Here is a 19,592-nt window from a genome sequence, read left to right on the forward strand (position 1 = left end):
CGCAGCTGAAGTCCAGTTTTTGTTTCAGGGTTTCAAAAGTTCACGTGAGAGGCTCACCGGAAGAATAACGAACTGTCAATCACATGATTCAGCTGTAAATGTTCAATAATTGAAAGTGTTCAAACTGAGACGACAGATGATTAATGATTATAATTTCAAATCATTTTCTCTGCAATAAAATGACATCAGGGGCCTCTGAAGCTCCTGAGCTCTTGAAGGATCCATGTTATCAGAAATAAAAATGATTCCTCTTAAAGCTCTGTGTGGATTGAAATCAAGTTTTATTTGGTGTCTGTTGTTTATCTTTCTAAACACAAACGGAGAAAAGTATTTGTTGTCATTTTTCAGGTCAAAGGTCATCGGATTAATGATAAATAAACAGTTAAAATATTATATTTGTGAACTTGTTCCAACATGAGGCGCAGCTTCAATTAACTGAGCGCCTGTGGTGCTTTTGCGTCGTTAAAAATTTGTAAAGTTATTTTAAGCTCGTTGTTTTGTTGTTAAAATTTTAGAACTTTTAAAACAAAACAACGAGCTTAAAATAACTTTACAAATTTTTATCATTTTTTGAAAGAAACGTGAACCGATGAGGAGAAATTAAAAAGCAGACCAGTTCTACTGTTGGACTGCGCCACCTGGTGTCTGCAGAGCGCCACTACAGCCTCTTTATTTCTGCTCGTTACGCTTGAATTCTGTTACTGATTTATACGATTTTCTTCAATTGATAATGGTTTAAATGGTTTATTTAAGAATAAAAACCGTCACTGAACTGAAACCAATGAAGAATATGAAGAAGGAAACTCTCATGTCTGAATAACAGGAAGAAAACGTCTGAATGACATTAAGCTCAACGTCTAAAAGGACTCGCAGTTCATCAGACTGCAAACAAACCAACGGCAACGACCGTGTGTGTGTGTGTGTGTGTGTGTGTGTGTGTGTGTGTGTGTGTGTGTGTGTGTGTTTCATGGCTTCACCCGACACCAACCACAACAATGCTGAAGTTTGTTGCAGCGGATCGTCTTCCCTGCAGGTGAAAAGACGTCACCTGAGAGTCCTCGTGAACTCTGGACGACCCCCCCCCCCCAGTCCTCCACCTCCACCACCCTCCTCCACCTCCATTAATCAGTCCGTCCCATCGGCTTCCTCTTTAAGAAACGCTTCCAACCCTTAGTTTTAGTTTGAATACTTTGTTGTATCTAACTTAACGTCTCAAACTGAGTTAACTTTGTATTAAAAATGACTGAATGATCATAAAGACTTTCTTCATGTGAGTGACAGGTGTCATGTGACGTTTTACTGGAAACTCTCAGCTTGAATAAAAAAATAATGAATAAAAAAAAAAACCTCTTAAAAGGTTGAAACGTGAAGCTCTTCATGTTGAAACCTTTTTTATTGGCAGCATCAGCGTGCTTGAAACATTCGTCATTTACATGTAAACAACAAGATCTCAGTGAGTTTTAATGAAATGAGCCAAAACTCTGAAATGCAAAAATGAAATCGAGGATGAATTATTTCGACCGGCTGCACGAGTCGTCCCCGAGTAACTACAGCTGAGGAGGAGAGTTAAAGTTAGCCCGACCCACAGAGACAAAAGGCGGAATTACGCTTTAAATACAACAAGTTAAAACAGGATCCGACACAAGCTCTTAACGTTCGACATGTTTAATAAGTCCCTCCCGGAAATTTTGATCACGAAAATTAACGCAAATTTAGACAATCTCGGAAATCCTAAGAGCTGCTCTGCTCGCAATTTTTGCAAAATTCCTGCGATCTCTCCTCAAAAACATCGTGAACAGAAGCGCTGCTGAAAGTATGACATCATAAAGTTCTCCTTTCAAAATAAAACTGACAATATCATCAAAACTAAGGGTTCATTTCCAACCAGCGAGGCTCCGCCCCCTCTCCTCTCACCCTCAAAACAAACTGCTGCTAGCTGAACCGCAACAACAGGAAGTGACGGGGTTTGTGGGAAATGTGGTCTTATGATGGGAATGAGGAATATGTTGAATGAGTTTTCTCCACACTTCTAGCTATAAGAGACTGAACTTTGTTTTTGGCTTTGAATGAATGGGATTTAAAAAGCATTTAAAGCTCTCATTGTGACAGCAGATGGAGCCTCGCAATTTTTTTCTCTCCCCGATTTACAATTGTTGGTTATTTTACCATTAAAAACTCCATAAATTATATCAACATTTTTTTTGAAAATCCCCCGCAACATTTTTTTTTATTTTTTTTTTATTTTTTTATCAAAACAATCACAAAACACCTGAAACCCTGGAGGGACTGATTAATATGTGAAATATATTATTTAAATTTTCAACTGCAAATCCGAAATCTGAAAAAGAAACAAAAAAAGAACGTTTACTCATTTACGAATCACATTTTTCAGATTGAGATTTTATTATTATTAATGAGTAAATAATCGTTTTTTTTCATCTGTTTTTTATTCTTCGCTGAATGTGAAAAGAACAATTGATTCTCAGTCTGAAAGAACTAAACTTGACGTGCACTTCCAGGTTCGTTTGGCTCATTTCGTTAAACCGTAAACTGTTAAAGAGCTTTAATAATAACGAGAAGAAGCAGCAGCAGATTCTTTGTGTTTATAAAAAAAATCTGCAGTAAAATGACGTGAACGTTGAGAAGCAGCAACAATAGATTTATTTACAGACAGTTCACTCTGCTGCACCTCAACACTTTAACAAAAGCTTCACAGAAATGTACGTTTTCTCTGAGCGAAACCTCTAAAAAGCAGAAACGGGTTGTTGTTGTTGTTGTTGTTGTTGTTGTTTTTTCTGCCGAGTCGCCTTTAAATCTCCACTCGTTTTATTCCGTTTTTACTGGATAAAAGTAGCAGCGAGTAAAAAAAATACTCCGCTACAAGTGGAAGTACTCGTCGGCAAAACGCAATTTAAAACTACGAGTTAAAGGAGTGATTGTGCAGAGAGATAAATAATATTCTGTAAAGTAAAATCAAGACTACGACAGCGGCCTCCTTTCTGTCCTCGACCGTCGGAAAACCTACCGAGCTGTAACATCTGACCCGACTGTTTGGCCTCTGCAGGAGAAAACATGATGCAGCGTTTCCAGCAGCCCGATCTGCTTCTTTATTTATGGCAAAAACTAAACTGAACGTGACATTAAAGCTGTGCTGCTCTTTTTAAGTGTAAATCATGTCACAGCTGCAAGTCAGTGACTTCCCGTTGGCACTTCATGCTGTTTGTGTTGTCACGTTGCCGCTAACTCGACTTTCCTGTCTGTAAGATGACACCGAAATAAATACTAAATAAAAAAAAAAAAAAAAAAAAAAAAAAAAAATTACACCACGTACCCTGAAACATCAGTAAAACATTCACACTCCAGTTTCCCTCCGAACCGACGTCTGGCTGTTAAAGAGCCGGCAGTCCGTTATTAAAGTGCGACGCCGAATGCTGAGACTTCCTGTTCATTCAGAGGACGAGGGGGAGACGAGCGGGAGACGAGGGGGAGACGGGGACGGGGCGTCACACAGATCATCAGCGAATTAAAAAAAAAAGCAGCAGTCAGACGTCCACCACCATCTTTTTGTGAATGTCCATTCCGCCGACAACCTGAGGGAGACAACAGGAAGTGAGGTCGCACGTCGTTCCTGTCTCTGCCTGTAGGGGACAGTGTTTCTGTAGTTCCTGTCTCTGCCTGTAGAGGACAGTGTCTGTGTAGTTTCTGTCTCTGCCTGTCGAGGACAGTGTCTGTGTAGTTTCTGTCTCTGCCTGTAGAGGACAGTGTGTCTGTAGTTCCTGTCTCTGCCTGTCGAGGACAGTGTCTGTGTAGTTTCTGTCTCTGCCTGTAGAGGACAGTGTGTCTGTAGTTCCTGTCTCTGCCTGTCGAGGACAGTGTTTGTGTAGTTCCTGTCTCTGCCTGTAGAGGACAGTGTTTGTGTAGTTCCCGTCTCTGCCTGTAGAGGACAGTGTATCTGTAGTTCCCGTCTCTGCCTGTAGAGGACAGTGTGTCTGTAGTTCCTGTCTCTGCCTGTAGAGGACAGTGTTTCTGACCTGACGGAGGTCATGTGACCAGCGAACGACTCGTACTCACCACACAGAACTCCTCGAAGGATATCCGTCCGTCTCCGTCTTTGTCCGCGTTGATGATGGTCTTGTCGACGATCTGCTGCAGCTGCGTGTCCTTCAGGTTGTTGCCCACCATCATCTTCAGCACCTGGAAGAGCTCTCCGTTGGATATGTATCCGTCTTTGTCCATGTCGTAGATCTTGAAGGCAACTGAGGTGGAAGACACATTTGAAATGTTCGATAATTATCTTTTCATTGTTGTGTAATCACCTGAAAAGAAGAATAATGGTTTTGTTGTTTACTTGGCTGCAATCTGTAAACTCACCACTAGGGGCACTAAAACCTACAGACTGCTCCTTTACAGGAACTACACATGAAATGTTATTTTATCAATGAAAACCTCCAACGTTGTTGCAGTCTACAGGGTGAAGTTTTTTTGTTTTTTTTTCTTAATGATTGTTCTGATCAAAAATATGTTTTTGCAGCAGCCTGTCTCAAAACGTACGATGAAATTGCAGCAATTAGAAAAAAATTAAGCTATTTTTCAAACAATTCAATAATAAAGAGTTATAGTTAAGGACTTCCTGTGATAATTATATGCACATCATAGAAATATCTAACTTGTAATTTGTTTTGCTTTACTGTTATATAAACAATATACTTACACATTATATATTAGATATATATGTATATGTGTATATATTTAGTTTGTTTTGCTTTTAATTTCTCTTGCATGATTAAACACCACAGTTTTGGGGCACCATGTAAAATCTTGAATAGATGATGGAAAAAAGTTACTTTCATACGTAAAATATTCAAATCTTCAGGAGTCGTTAACATGTGACATGAACAGTTTATTATTTTTATAAATGTTATATCAAAGTGTAAAAGCTTTCTTAAAGTCGAACTAATGGCAGAGCTGTTGTGTGTTCCTAATAAAGTGGTCAGTGAGTGTAGTTTTGTTGTCAGTGGCCAGAGGAAACGGGAGGAGAGACTTAATGTCCCGTGACCATGGCGCCCCCCTGTGGACAGAATGAGTGCGGACAGGTTGAACAGCCAGCGGTCGTGTTTGTGTTGACGACACTGTTGAACACTTACAGCGTAACTTCTGCTCTTTGTCTCCTTTGACGCTGAACAGAGAAACTCCTTCGATGAACTCTGCACACAAAGGAAAAAAACAAGAAAAAAACATCATTAATCAGGTCGAATCAAAGTGCTGCTGAGAAAATCACAGATGAAGATGAAGGGAAATTACCCAGAAATCCATGTGAACTACATGTACTACTATAAATACACAAAGAGATAAACAGTAACGCAACAAACTGAAATAAAGAGCTGGATACATCTTTGTTGTTGTTTTGTTACTCTGTTGTTGTTTTGTGTCTCCGAGGTCGTTTTGTGTCTTTGTTGTTGTTGTTTCTGTTGTTGTTTTTTTTGTCTTTTTGTGGTTGTTTGTTTCTGTTGTCGTTTTGTGTCTCTGAGGTCGTTTTGTGTATCTTTGTGGTTGTTGTTTGTTTCTGTTGTCGTTTTGTGTCTTTGTTGTTGTTGTTTGTCTCTGAGGTCGTTTTGTGTATCTTTGTGGTTGTTGTTTGTCTCTGTTGTCGTTTTGTGTCTTTGTTGTTGTTTTGTGTCTCTGGTAGAATATAAAGAGCTTTTGTGTTGTGGTGCTGATGGAAAAACAGACATAAATGTAAATAAAAACAACAACGGTAACAGCTCTGACTGTTTGCTTTTATCGTTGTCTGGTTAAATTGATCCGCATCCCGCGTGTCGTTCAGAACCTCTCGTGTTTGTTGTGGCGTCCTCTGCTGTCGTGTTCAGGACTGACGTTCGGTAACCGTCAGCGAAGTATTTACCTTTGAAGTCGACTTCCCCGTTTCCATCGGTGTCGAAGATGTCGATGACTCGCTGCACGAGGGGATTCTGCTGGAGCTCCGGTAGGGACATAAACTCCTCCACGCTCAGGGAGCCGGAGTTATCTAGGTCGAGTTTCTTAAATCTCTTTCCTAGCCTCTTAATCTCATCAGCATCAACTGGAAGGAAACACAGAGAGAGAGAGAGAGAGAGAAGAGAGAAAGAGAGAGAGAGTTATTCACAAAAGGAGAACACCGGAAAGAGTTTCAGCGGAGCGGCACGAGGTCGTCAGCGGACGTCTGCGATTCTCCCCGTGAGCTTCGGCTGCAGGTTAACCGGCTGTCGTCCACCTCGAGTCTCACTTCCTTGTCCTGCCGTGCATTTAGAAAACTTTCTTCATCCTCGACGACATCAACCAAACTCACCGGGTCTCTGGTTCCTCCTGGCCATGGCCGCTCAGAGCTGCTGGGCTTCCCTGCACCAGTAACGGTGGACTTTGTGCTGCCGGACCTCCCGGTGCGGCGCACTAAGCCCTAACACCGGGTCACGTGACGCCTCTTTCAACACTAATCACTCCGCTGAGGGCCATTATTCGACCGAGGGCGGCGGAGGTGGGGGCCGGGTGGTGTTGTGACCGTGCAGAGAACCATTAAACATTTAAAAACCAGAAGAAATGCGGTCTGAGGAGGTGATCCTGAGGAGGTGGCTTTAAGACCAGCGAAAACACACGTCTGGAAATAAATATTATTTGAAGTGAAACTGTGTAAAAATAAATGTAGAAAATCAGCAAAAAGAACAATTTGAAATGAATTTCCAGTGGCCGCCATTAAACCACCACAGAAGAAGAGGACCCTTTGGTTCCACTGGTGCGGATTAAACACGATTGTTCTGAAATAATAAAAACTCTTTGGGGAAATTCTTTACTGCTCTTTTTTTTTTTTTAATTGTTCCCTCTGTTAGATGATCTCGGACGAACGGCTTTCATTCTCCGGTCTCTGCGAAAGAGAAGTCCAACCGTAAGTCAGACCGTTGTCGGTGCAGGAACACGGAGCGACCACCAGGTGGCGCACGACAGTAAATAACAACAAGCCTGGAGTCACTGAACCAAACACTCCAAAACAAAACCATTTATTTCAAGAATTGGTGGGCGATAGGGCCCTGAAATAAAATCACTATATATCTGGGTCATTTTGACAATATGACAAAATACTGAAAAATTACAGATTATTAATTTTAAGAACATACAATTTCAACAAAAGTCTTTTAGATTTGCCTTCAAATATTAATTTAAATCTAAACAAAAATGATCTCTCAGTTCTTCAGTTTGTAAACAACAGTATGTCAAAGTGAGATTCAGATCCTGCAAATAGAGCTGAGGAAGATGTGGAGGAGCAGAGGAGCAGAGGAGCAGAGGAGCTGCTGCTGCTCCGTCAGCACGACGACATGATCAGCTGCAGAGCTTCAACTACTTCCTCTCCGGCAGATTTAGGACGTTTGTCTATTAATAACGTCGTTTTGGGCTTTTGCTGAACTGTTGTTTCGTAACGAGTCGACTTGTTCACCTGCTGTGCTCCGTGTGTGTGTGTGGATTTGTGTGAGTGTGAAACTGTGTGTGTGAGTGTGTGTAGCTGTGTGTGTGTATGTGTGTGCATGTGTGTGTGGGTGGGTGTGCGTGCGTGCGTGCGTGTGTGTGTGTGTGTGTGTGCGTGGAGCGTGTGGGTGGGTGTGTGTGCGTGTGAGCGTGTGTGCATGTGTGTGTGTGTGGGTGGGTGGGTGTGTGTGTGTGTGTGTATGTGTGTATGTGTGTAGCGGCCCGGAGAGAACAGAGGAGGAACGGAGGAGAAATTGAGTGCCCGTCAATTAAACTAGCACAATGTGTGCTCGGTGCGTAACAGAAATAAATGTGATTCTTTTCATCAGTCAAGTCTTGCACATGTTTTGACCGCAACGTCTGCATCACTGCTATGAAAAACACATCAATTCTTAAAAGTTGTATTTTGTGGGCATTTTATGTCTTGAGGTGACGGTGGAGAGTGATAGTTGTGAAATCAATGAAGAAATTTAAGGTATCATCCTGCAGGTGTTTGACTCGTCTATATAACGTGATTATTTTTGTGTACCACTGTGGTGTCCCCCGAGTCTTAATATTCAAATTCAAATCACATTTTTAAACCTAAAACTGAAACCAAAGAACCGTGGGGGAACAGAGAAGGTGTTTGATCTCATGCAGTGACGTTTATCACAGGTACTTACAGTGCGAGCACATCTCCAGAGGAAAACTGGCTTCATTTCCCTGAAACAGAGAAGACGATCATCAACATCTGAACCACACAGCGATGACCTCATCAAAAATACAAAAAATATATCTTTACGAGACTGAAACTAAATAAAAAGTAACATCTGAAAACAAGAACGAAGACGAGATGTTTGACACTTTTCAGTCTGTCCAGATAATAAATGTCACAAAGACTCGTCCAAGAATTCGTCCAATAAATGTGATTCTGACAGAACACGAAGTTGTTGCCGTGACAACATACGCCGCTTCAACTCTGGATGTTGCTGCAAAGAAGCTACGGATTCGAAAAGGTGGATGCTTCACACGCATGTTGAACCCGACACACAGAAGATCTAAACAATCAGCCCAGTTTTAAGGTGGACACCCAAGATTAGTGTCACACATGCACACCATTCACCAAGAAACCAGTTTAAACCAAGTCTAAAGCCGAGTCCCAAATCAGTTTAAACTAGTCTAATGTCCATCTCAAATTAGTCTCAAATCTGTTTCAAAACCACATCTGAAACCAGTTCAAGCCGAGTCCAGAATCGGTCCCGAATAAAGTCCAAAATTGGTCCGAAACAAAAATTCAAAATCAGTCCTAAACAGAGTCCAAAATCTGTTTCCAGTCTATCTAAAAGTAGTCTAAAATCTGGTTCAAAAACACATCTGAAACCAGTTAAAAACCAAATCTAGAATCGGTCCAAAATCAGGCCTAAACAAAGTCTAAAACTAGTCCAAACCCGGTCTAGAAATAGAATCCCCTCCTTGTGGTTGTCAGCTAAGATTGCCCTCACCGGTTCGGTACCGGACCATATACGAGATATGGTCCCAGTCTCCCCTTCTGCTCCTCAGTTATGGCATCGCTTCACGAGAATGGGACGGACATGAGGTCACGGTGACCGTTGACCCCCAAAATCTAATCAGTTCATCCTTGAGTCCAAGTGTACTGGTGTGCCACATTTGAAGAAACTCCCTCGAGGTGTTCCTGAGATGTCACATTCAGGAGAAAAAGGACGAGGACGCGACACTAAACGGTTTTAGTGGGTCATTATTGTCCCTATTCACAGTCTCTCTCTCTCTCTCTCTCCGATTATTCGATCGACAGAAGTTCATGTACTGCAGAATAACAACCCTTCCGGTCGTCGCTTTCAAAATAAAACTCAACACAACCGCAGTGTGCAAAACCAGGAAGGTCCAGCCAGTTTTACATCGACGACTTCCAAAAACAACAGACTGAACTTCTGATGTTGAGTTTGTCCTCTGAAGATCACGGTGAGGACACGTGAAGCCTCCCTTCACCGTGACTGCAGAGTTGCGTGTAAAACGGTGCGTTTAACTGTCACGCCTCCTCATGCCTGTTAATGTTGACGGCCTTCGTGTCTTTAATGTGGCCATTTCTATTTTTAAAATAACAAAATCTGATTATTATTTGTTTTTTTTTGTTTGTTTAGACTAGTCAGAAAACCTGCACACGAGCTTTTATTGTGAAGGGTGATGTTATTCCCTCTTTACGCACTCAAACGTACCTCCAGCTAGCAGCTAGCCTGTTAGCACCACCACCACCACCCACCACCACCACCACCCCCCCACACAGGATTTCGCAGTGGCTAACATCGGAGCTCCGTTAAACCAAGTCACTATATCAGAATCACGTTTATAAACGGCCGTGACAGCACCGCAGCCGGAAGAAGCCCCAAAAATAACACCGTAATGTCACCCGGCTTGACATCGACTAATTTCTTTTAAATTCGGCGCTGTGCTAACGTTAGCCGCTGAAGCTAACAAGGAGGGCAGCAGCCGAGAGCTATAAATAAATACAACGAGATTTAAAACGGCGGATCGTTTCTCACCATGTTTCCGACCGGAGGAGGTTCAGCTGCTGCGAGCGGGGGTCTAAAGCGGCGACACGGTCGGACCGCGGGACGACGGTATGTGATATATTTCAACGGCGCTTGAAGACTTTTCAAACGGCGAGACAACCGAGCGACCGGCTGTCTTGACAGCGGAGGAGGGACTCAGCGGAGGAGGGAGGAGGGAGGAGGCGCAGCGGCGGCACCGAGAGCCGCGCGGAGGAGGAGGCGGAGTGGGCGACGGTTCAAAACGAAGCTCGTCTCTTCGACAGAGAACTCACTCGGTCTCGTAAGAAAAAAACAACAACAAAAAAAACTCGTGGTTTACTCTAGTTTTAATCAGGTCGACGGTGATTTGATCAATCCCGTGTTAGAAATATATATATATATATATATATACTGTGCATTTTATATTTTATATTTTTTACTGCTATTTTATTGCTTTCTATTACCTACCTAACCTAACCTAAATGTGCACCACTAAAGTGTAGTATCAGTGATAATACAGTAGACACTACTTTTAAAACGTTTCTTATTGTAGTAGTTCTGTGTTTGAGAAATACTTTTTCATCAGATTTGTTCCACTTAGGTTAGGTTAGGTTCGGTAGGTACTTTATTAATCCCCAAGGGGATTTTTTTTTCTTTTCTTTTCGCTACAGCAGCATACAGGAAGCAATAAGATAATAATAGAATAATAAAAAGCAATAAAATATCAGTAAAACAAATATTAAATATAAAATGCACAGTATATACAGTATATACAGTACAGTATATACAGTATATACAGTACAGTATATACAGTATATATAGTATATCTATATATATTATATATATTATATACAAACAACCAAGAAACACAGACAACAGTGTTATTGTTATTCTCATATTTGCTTTCTAATGTGGCTGAATGTAACTCGGTACATTTACTCAAATAATGCACTTTACTGGAGTATTTTCTTTTCACGACTCTATTCACTACGATTCAGAGGGAAATATTGTACTTTTACTGCAATACATTACTTTAAGAATTATAATTTTTACACCAAACAAAGTATGAAAAGCAGTTGATCTTGGTTTGACTCTGTAGTATGTTTTCTTCAAATCCGAATCAGTGAAGTGAAACTATGTGTAGACGCGATGTGAACCGCACTATTTCTGTCTAATATTATTATTTTTTTACTTATGCTGGTTTTGAATCACTCACCTTTTAAGAAATGATTATGACAGTAATGCAGCTTTCATCATTAATAACACTGGTTTTTATTCACAGACACACTTTATTTACTCCTCCGTTCAATACATAACAAAACAGTAAAGTTCAGGCTTTGAGACACGTTAAGAAAAGAACAAACAAAACAGATCATATTTGGCAAAAACGGATCCAGTCATGCACTTCGGGAGGAAACCGAAAAAGAAACCAAAAGAAAAAAAAAACGCAATGCGGCACGAAAATAAGACAAAGTGAAACGTCGCAGCTCGTGATAAGAAGCACCTGAATGAGAAGAGAGAAGGACTCGTTTCCTTTTAAGCAGAGACGAGGTGCGTGAAGGCTTTAAGAGTTACGGCGCCGGAGAAAATAGTCCCCAACAGACCGGTGGCTCCCGGTTTGTTTGGTAAAACCTGCAGCGACCAGCCGTCATGGAAGGTCCGTTTCAGCTGGAAGCTCCGGAAAAAAAATTTTTTTTTTTAACTTAACGAAAACACATTTGCTGCTACTGAACTTTAAACCTTCTGCTGTTAGAAAAAAAACCTGAACGAAAAACAAACAAACAAAAAGCATCGTAAACATAAAGCATCATTTAAGTATTATTATTATTTTTAATTTTTTTTCCATTTAAATAACACCATACATAACACGTAAGAAAAGTCCGAACTATTACATCATCTCTTCCCTCACTGACGTCCACACAATTAATAAATGAGACAGAACTTCAGGTGTTTCCCATCCTGGTCTTCAGCTCTGAGATGGCTTCTTCTGACTCGAATTTAAAGGAACAGTTGGAAAAAAATTTTTTTTTATTATTTTATTTTGGGGGGGATGCTGCGTTCAGGTGGTACTCGTTACCTCGTAGTTACGACGTAGGAAGTCGGACGCTTGTCGTTTTTTTTGGTTGTGAGAGGGACGCTGCCTAGAAGCTGCAGAGGCTAATAAGACATAATGACAAGATGGAGACGGTCATTATTATAATATTATTTAAGTTCCGAAGAAAAACTCTCCGTGATTAAAATTACGATATATTAGCTTAAGCGAAGGTTGGACTTCGCCATATCTGCAACTCGTGAATCTCGGCGCAGACCCACAATTTCGAGTTCCGACGTTGTGAAGACCACAAGAGGGCGCCGTTCACACGGAGACTCTTCCCGTGAACGCGGTAAAAACGGACGTCCAGACTAACGGCTGCTACAGTCTGGAGAAATATCGGATTCCTGCTAACGGATCGAGAGGTCGCGACCTCCTGTGAACCTTAACGGGAAGTTTTATTTATTTTTTTTCCTTTCAGCTGAACACGTCTGACAGGTGTTGTAGCCAATGCTAAGCTAAAGTACACCAATAATGCTCCACGACCACGGTAACGCACGCCCAGTGGGATTCTGGGATTGACTCTTGAGGCTATAATTATAACGCTTATAACAGCTGGTTAGAAAGTTATGATCGTGATTGATGTTGTTAGCACCGTGTGAGTCAAACACATCTAAAGAGTGAATCAACCGTCTGATCCCGACTCCTACGGCTCGTAAAATGTCTGACTGCTCCTTTAAACCGGCTCTAAAGCCGAAGCCGTCGTGTAGACCAGCATCGCAAACAGCTCGTTTTCTCTCCCGCGTCGATAAAAGAAGACAAAGAGGTCGCTCGCCTTCGTCAGAAGCCGTCTGTTGTTGCGATGCTGATGTTCAGACAGCGTGGCCGATGTCCTCTGCTCGGTGTCGGCCGCGCGGACTCAGTTGAACGCCTCCTTGTTGATCCACATCAGGGTCCGCGTCTCGTTGGGTTTGCACTCGTAGTCGATGCTGCCGAACTTGTTGCCGAACTGGCAGTGCTCCCTCTTGTAGTAGTTGTAGTACTTCGCCTGCCAGACCGTCTCGAACGTCCCCGCCTTGTTAAACTGCGCGGACAGAGAACCGAGGTTACTAATTCTGCAGCAAAGCTTCAGGAGCAGACGCTAACTCTTCCTCCTGCTCCTCCTCCTCCTCCTCCTCCTCCATCATCATCATCATCATCATCATCTGCAGAGCTGTCATCATCAGAAAACGCTGCTCTGCACCAAACCTGTAACCAGGTGCTGCGGTATCATGTTACTATGACAACAAGACGAAACAGACTCACTTCTGAGTCAGAGAGGACGACACCGCCGCCATCGGGTCACACTGTGAACTACAACCCTGCCACCAGCGTTTCTGTACACCGAGACTTGAACACACATTACTGACGGTACTTTCTGTATATTTGTGGTCGTTACCTCGATGCTGACTTGGACAGGCTGACGGTCTCCGCTCTTGGTGTGCGGGACGCCCTCGGTTTCGTACTTGCCGTGATAAACCACCGACTCCTCGTCCCTGGACTGCTCCTCCAGAGGGAAGATGATGCCGCCGATGTTCATGTTGCTGTGTGTTACGAAGACAAACTTCACTAAAATGACAATATGTCAGCTGAACATCCAATACGACAACGTTTGGCCCCAGCAAGTGTAACTGGGTGGGGGCGGGGGGCAGGGTGGAGCTCCGCCCACAGTGACACACACAGAGATCAGAGGACAGAAACACAGACGCTGCTCATGAATTAGGCAAATAACATAAAACAATATTTTCAGCGGAGCTATGAAGACTGAAGTTACACCGCTGGTCCGCTTATTGCCACGACTTTTCAAATTAAAAGCATACCGAAAAAAATCATGCACATGTTGAGTATCAATTTGGTATTTTCACGTAACATCAGCTGAGTCAGCTGGTTTGAGTGGAGCTCAGCTTTGTGAAATAAATGTTACTGAACTAAACTGGTATTTAAAAACTTTACATTATTTCATTCTGCCCGTTTTCTCTGCACACCAAAATAATTTTGAATCATTTTTGACAGCAGAACGGAGGGGAGAGCTGCGTGCTCCATTTAACATGCATGAATACACGTTTGTAAAAGAGTGTGATGACATATTTTCTAAAAACTGCACACTGACCACTTTTATTTTTTAATACTCTGGCTACGTTCACCTGATAATATTCTGAACAACATATTCAGTATTCAGGATTGTAACTGCAGTGTTTTATTTTACTGCAGTGACTGATCTGAGTACTTCCTGCAGGAGTGTAAACTGGAGATATTCTGTGGCTTTTACTTGACACGTTCTTTCTGTGTCATGTGACCCCCCCCTCCGCCCTGCTCCACCTGAGCACCGGTAACCTCCTCCACCTCCTCCTCTTCCTCCAGCAGCTGTCAGAAGCCGGGAAACGTCCCACCTGATCCCCGCGTGAATAATTGAGGCGGGGATCGGGTGCTGCGGCCTGCAGGAGGACGCCGCGCTCGTGGAAGCGGATCAGACGCGTGCCCCCTTAGATTTCATGTTTTTATGGAAGCGCTGCACATGCGCGCTGCGTGCCGATGAAGAAAAGAAGACGCGTATTGATGTGATTTGTTCTTACGTGGCCTCGACGCTCCCGGGCTTCACCGTCACCTCGATCTTGTACTTGGAGCCGGTGAGCAGCTTGATGGTCCGGTTCTGGCCGAACCGGGTTCCGTCCACCTTGAAGAACACGGGCCCCTCGTTGGGCTGGATCCGCAGCGCGATGGCGATGTTGATGATCGGCGGGACGTCGTCCATGGTCTCAGCGGGGTCAGGTCTCCGTCCCGAGCTCAGGGAGGGGGATGCTGCGGTGATGCTGAGGAGGGACCAGAGTCAAGCTGCACGCTCACACGGCTTCCGGCGGAGTCTTTCAAAATTAAAGCTGAATCCTGACGGTCAGAGTGGGGGTCGATCAGAAAATTAACTTCTGAGGGGGGAAATATTACTAAATATATATATATATAAATTTCACAAATAAAAGAATTTATCTAATAAAAAATAAACGTTGCTAAAATAATGTTTATTTTATTGAACCGTTCATTCATTTATCTTCACAGTGACTTCAGACGCTGCAGTTTTTATGATGTTGAATTGAGTTACACAGACGTATTTCTGTTATTTTGTCCATCGCATTCATAAATAACTGAAACCTCGTCCTGTCTATCAGAGGGAGGCTTTCAGGCACAACTGTGGGATGAGCCCGGTGTTCCTGATAAACTGACACCTGATGTTAAAGTTTCGTCGAGACGAACAGACAATACGCTGCACGTTTTATTTTCTAGAAAAACTAGAGAAGATTTTTGAATCTTTTCTGTCTGAATTGTTGAACAGAACTGAGCCTCCCCTGCAAAAAGCTGAAGACATGTTTCCACACTGTGATTTAAACTATTTCTTCTTGACTTTTAAAGCTTCAAGCCCCAAAATATCTTCCCACCTCAAGGACGCCTGTCGGTTTGTGAATTGTCGTCGCCATCTTGGTTTTTTGGAGCCATAAGTGACCATATTTGGACGAGCTGGGGAGTAGAGAGGGCTGGATCCAACACTATGCCCCGCCCCCAAACATATCTGTGTTTGAGTCCCAATATGTAATGAATGATGAATTATTTCCAGAAGGACCAGAACACTGATCAGAAGGAAGGAATTTATCTAATGACACCATGATGACTTGTGGAAAACATTTACTGACTTTGTATTTCAGGAGAGAACTTGATGCTTTTTCAATTGGAGTCTATTGGAGACAGCCCCTCGTGGTCCTCAGTGGTACTGCACTTTAAGGCACTTCTGCATTTTATTGTTGACTTTCAAAGCTGGTGAAAAGAAAAATCTATTTAATTTTATTTATCTGTTTTATTCTTTAGTGACACACTTTGTACCTTTAAGAAAAGTGACATATAAATAAATAATTATTATTATAATATGTGATCCCACCTGCACTAAATCCTACCTCCAAAATGATTCTGTCAACAAACAGATGAGCTTCAGATTTATGATTTATTGCATCTCAGCCGTATTTACATCAAAGCACAGCAACAGCTTCCTTAATTTCCTCGTGATCCTTTTTTTTCTTATAAAAAGTTTAAAATATATACAAATGTTTGTTCTTGTGGAATATATAAAATATATATTAGTGTTAAAAATGTGACATCTAGAACTGCTTTAAATAAATCAACTAAAGGGGGCGCTGTCATCTGTCTAGCTCGGACTGCAGGATCTCCCCCCAGGTCTCGGAGTCCAGCGGCGTCATCCTCCGGCCAATCAGCTCGTCCGCAGAGCTCACGCTGCTGTAGCGCCCCCTCAGCCAGTCACTCTTCACACAGCTGCGACTGTAGTTCCTCACCAGGGTCACCTGCATACCCGAAACAGGAAGTCACATGACCCCGACGGTCTAAGTAAAGATCCAGACACACGCTCTGATTTCATCACAAAGCAGTGGGCGGGGTCTAATGCGTTCTGCTGGACACGCACACTGAAACACACAAGTAACGCAAAGTAACGGAAAGTACCGTGACGACAGCGCTCAGAAGTTCCTGCGTTTAAAAAAAAAAAAAACGAAGCTCGGACATTTCCTTGTGTTACCTGTGCAGGTGTGTTTTAAAGCTGAATATCACGTTTTATATTTGTACACCGAGAGCTCATCACACTCTCGCATCACACTAAGGGAGGCTGTGGCTCAGACGGCAGAGTGGGTTGCACACTAATTGGAAGGTTGGTGGTTCGAGCCCCAGCTCCTCCTGTCCACATGCCCAAGTGTCCTTGAGCAAGACACTGAACCCTAAGCTGCTCCTGATGGTGAACCATCAGTGTGTGAATGTGCTCCTGATAGCAGCACCTTGCACGGTGATCTGTCTCATTAGTGTGTGAATGGGAAAACCATGTTAAAGCGCTTTGAGACCAAAAGGTGATAAAGCGCTATACAAGAACAGACCATTTTACTCCTGGTTTTATACACCTTAGTTTGAACTGTGACTTCTGGTGCTGACTCGTCGATGACCCATAATCCACCTGAAAATCTACCTGCAGCATTACAGGAAGGATTTTAACTGACTTCCTGTGTTCCTTTACATCCTCTGCTCTTAATTTGGAAAAACAATGTTTGCCCCTTTTATTGTTTCATTAATGTTGCAGTTGTGTAAATATATTTCTGTGACACACTAATCTAATTGGAAAATGGAGGACAAACTGTTTTCTATCTGATTTTATCTGTTTGCTGAGAAAACATCTATTACTACTTAAAGTAACGTAGCATCAAAGTAACAAAAAACATTGGTACTTGTGCTGCGAACATATCGGGTCCAGTCTACATCCAGGACATGGTCCAACCTTACATCCCAGCCCGCTCCCTCCGCTCTGCTTCCAACAATCGGCTTGTTGCTCCCTCACTGAGCTAAACGCTCTACAAAATCACGACTGTTTGCTGTCCTGGTTCCTAAATGGTAGAATGAGCTCCCCACCGACATCAGGACAGCAGAAACTCTGTACATCTTCCGCCGCAAACTAAAAACACACCTCTTCTGACTTTACCTTGAATAGTAGGACTGTAGTAGCGCTTAAAATGGCACTTACTGATAGCACTTTGTAGTTTGGCTTTCTTGAAGAAATTGTATTTTCTTGATTCCTGTTGTTCTGGGTTTTGTACCCTCATGGTTGAAATGCACTTATTGTAAGTCGCTTTGGATAAAAGCGTCAGCTAAATGAAATGTAATGTCATGTAACAATGAGACACACACACACAAACTAACACAGATACACCCCCCTGCTGGTCATGAGGTAGAAAAATCTATATTTTGGTGAGAGCCTGCAGATTCAGCTTCCGGACTTCAGCTAAAAGACAAAATAAAAATGTGACTTTTGGCCCGCTCTCTCTTCCGTTAGTGTATTGAAGGTTTGGCTCTCCTCGCCAGCAGGTGGCGCTGTGGCTCGGTCTAAACTCCTCACCTTCCAGGAGAGCCCGTCCCGCCGGTCCCGGTCCACCTCCCTCTGGCAGACCGCTCGGACCAGCAGGCACTGCCTCCTCCACAGCTGCTCGGTCTGCTCGATGATGTCGTGCCACAGCCTGCAGGTGCGCGCGGCGCTGCACAGGCTCAGCGCGTCCAGCTCGCCGAAGATCCTCACGCTCATTTCTGTCGGCAGCGTTTCTGCAAAGTTCCCACAGGGGGCGCCGGCGGCCGACATCGGGGCGGGTCGTCCAACACAGAGGAAAAACGTCGGGGAGGTCCTCGCGGCCTCATGCTGCATAATCGCTCAGAGTGGACAGGTGGGAGGAGCCTGGACAGACGGAGACACAACAAGAGACGTGAGGTCACAGTAAGTGTGGACGGTATTGAACCAAGCAGCATCGATGGCTGAAGGGACCCGACGGCGACGTTAAGATCAATGCGGTTTGTGAGCTGATCGTCGCCATCTTGTTATTTTGGAGTCAACGGTGACCAACGGGGGAGGTGCCTGGCCTGACTGCAAAGATGACCTGTCAATCAAACAGCCCTTCCCTCAAACATATGCGTGTTTGTGTTTGAATCCCAATATCTAATGAATGCTGGTGTTATTTCCAGAAAGACCACCAGGACGCTGTTCAGAAGGAGGGAATTTATCTGATGACTTCGCGATGACTTGTGGAAAACATTTACGGACTTTGTATTTCAGGAGAGAACTTGACAACACCGGACTGAAGAGGAAGAGGAACAGAAACAACACCAGTTAGACAGCTACATCCGCCCTCACTTCCTGCAGAATGTCAGAAGTCTTCTCACCGAGTGTGTGGATGGACCGCAGCTTCAATTTCTGCCTCACAGTAAATAATCTGGTTCATAAAAACACCGTTTTCTGCCGCACGTCGGGAGTCACGTTCAGACTTCCCTCCGCCCCGGGTAACAGCGGCGGCAGCACGGCTGGTAGCGGCTGGAAAACCGTCCTTGGCTGCCGCCGCCGTGTTCAAGCCGAACCCCGGTTTTTATTTTTTGTTTAACCAGGGGACCCTGAACGGAAGTGTAACCGGTGTGTTTAAGAAGAAAAACTCGGCGGTGTGTGGCTCGGTGTCCGGTTCTTACCTTCGGCTTCGCGTCCCTGACAGAGATCACTGTTTAAATGTCCAACGGCTGTTTACACACGCACACACGTCAGCGTGTTGCTGACGCTGTGCGCATGCGTAGACGGCTCACCCACTCGAGAATTATATTCTTTTAAAAATGTTTGAATGTAATGTTTTCTTAAGAGTAAAATTGTTTATTTTGATTTAAAAAATGTTGAGGTAAATATCGTAAGGATAATTTACGTTCCTCGGGATCCCCATTGCCCCATAAAGCCTAATATTTTGTACTATGGACCCGTATTTGCACTACATTGTACTTGTTTATGCTGCAGTTTCGCGTCACTGTGGTTGTTGTCTGTTTTATTGTTTTTTTTGTTGCTACATATTTATACTTTTCTTGTTTAGTCTTTTTATTTTGCACACCGTGGGACTGAGAAACAATTTTTCGATCTATCTGTATGCCTGTATGTCATATGATGAATTGAC

General features: G+C 43.2%; 3 protein-coding genes across 4 annotated transcripts; all 3 read right to left on the bottom strand.

Moving 5' to 3' along the window:
- Nucleotides 1-1,374: 1,374 nt before the first annotated feature.
- ppp3r1b (protein phosphatase 3 (formerly 2B), regulatory s1ubunit B, alpha isoform, b) lies at nucleotides 1,375-10,202 on the bottom strand. 2 transcript variants are annotated; one of them, XM_069722015.1, is made up of 6 exons: nucleotides 10,029-10,202; nucleotides 8,154-8,193; nucleotides 5,903-6,079; nucleotides 5,145-5,204; nucleotides 4,072-4,256; nucleotides 1,375-3,590 (listed from the first exon to the last, which is right to left on the bottom strand). In XM_069722015.1, the coding sequence occupies exons 1-6, from the start codon at nucleotides 10,029-10,031 to the stop codon at nucleotides 3,543-3,545; spliced, it is 513 nt and encodes a 170-aa protein (XP_069578116.1). In that variant the 5' UTR covers nucleotides 10,032-10,202; the 3' UTR covers nucleotides 1,375-3,542. The 2 variants fall into 2 exon arrangements, with proteins under 2 accessions (XP_069578116.1, XP_069578117.1); XM_069722016.1 differs by lacking the exon at nucleotides 10,029-10,202 and adding an exon at nucleotides 8,919-9,225.
- Nucleotides 10,203-11,264: 1,062 nt separating this feature from the next.
- Nucleotides 11,265-14,919, bottom strand: cnrip1a (cannabinoid receptor interacting protein 1a). Its single transcript, XM_069722044.1, has 3 exons — nucleotides 14,661-14,919; nucleotides 13,487-13,631; nucleotides 11,265-13,132 (listed from the first exon to the last, which is right to left on the bottom strand). Exons 1-3 carry the CDS (start codon nucleotides 14,837-14,839, stop codon nucleotides 12,968-12,970), a joined length of 489 nt encoding a protein of 162 aa, XP_069578145.1. The 5' UTR covers nucleotides 14,840-14,919; the 3' UTR covers nucleotides 11,265-12,967.
- A 1,134-nt stretch (nucleotides 14,920-16,053) lies between these two features.
- fbxo48 (F-box protein 48) lies at nucleotides 16,054-19,185 on the bottom strand. The gene is made up of 3 exons (XM_069722045.1): nucleotides 19,126-19,185; nucleotides 18,017-18,346; nucleotides 16,054-16,427 (listed from the first exon to the last, which is right to left on the bottom strand). The coding sequence occupies exons 2-3, from the start codon at nucleotides 18,314-18,316 to the stop codon at nucleotides 16,266-16,268; spliced, it is 462 nt and encodes a 153-aa protein (XP_069578146.1). The 5' UTR covers nucleotides 18,317-18,346; nucleotides 19,126-19,185; the 3' UTR covers nucleotides 16,054-16,265.
- Between the last annotated feature and the right edge of the window lie 407 nt (nucleotides 19,186-19,592).

Source organism: Brachyistius frenatus, unplaced genomic scaffold, assembly GCF_029030835.1.
Source record: "Brachyistius frenatus isolate BFR_SWC_R1_liver_20210118 unplaced genomic scaffold, ASM2903083v1 Contig_281, whole genome shotgun sequence".
NCBI lineage: Eukaryota > Metazoa > Chordata > Actinopteri > Embiotocidae > Brachyistius > Brachyistius frenatus.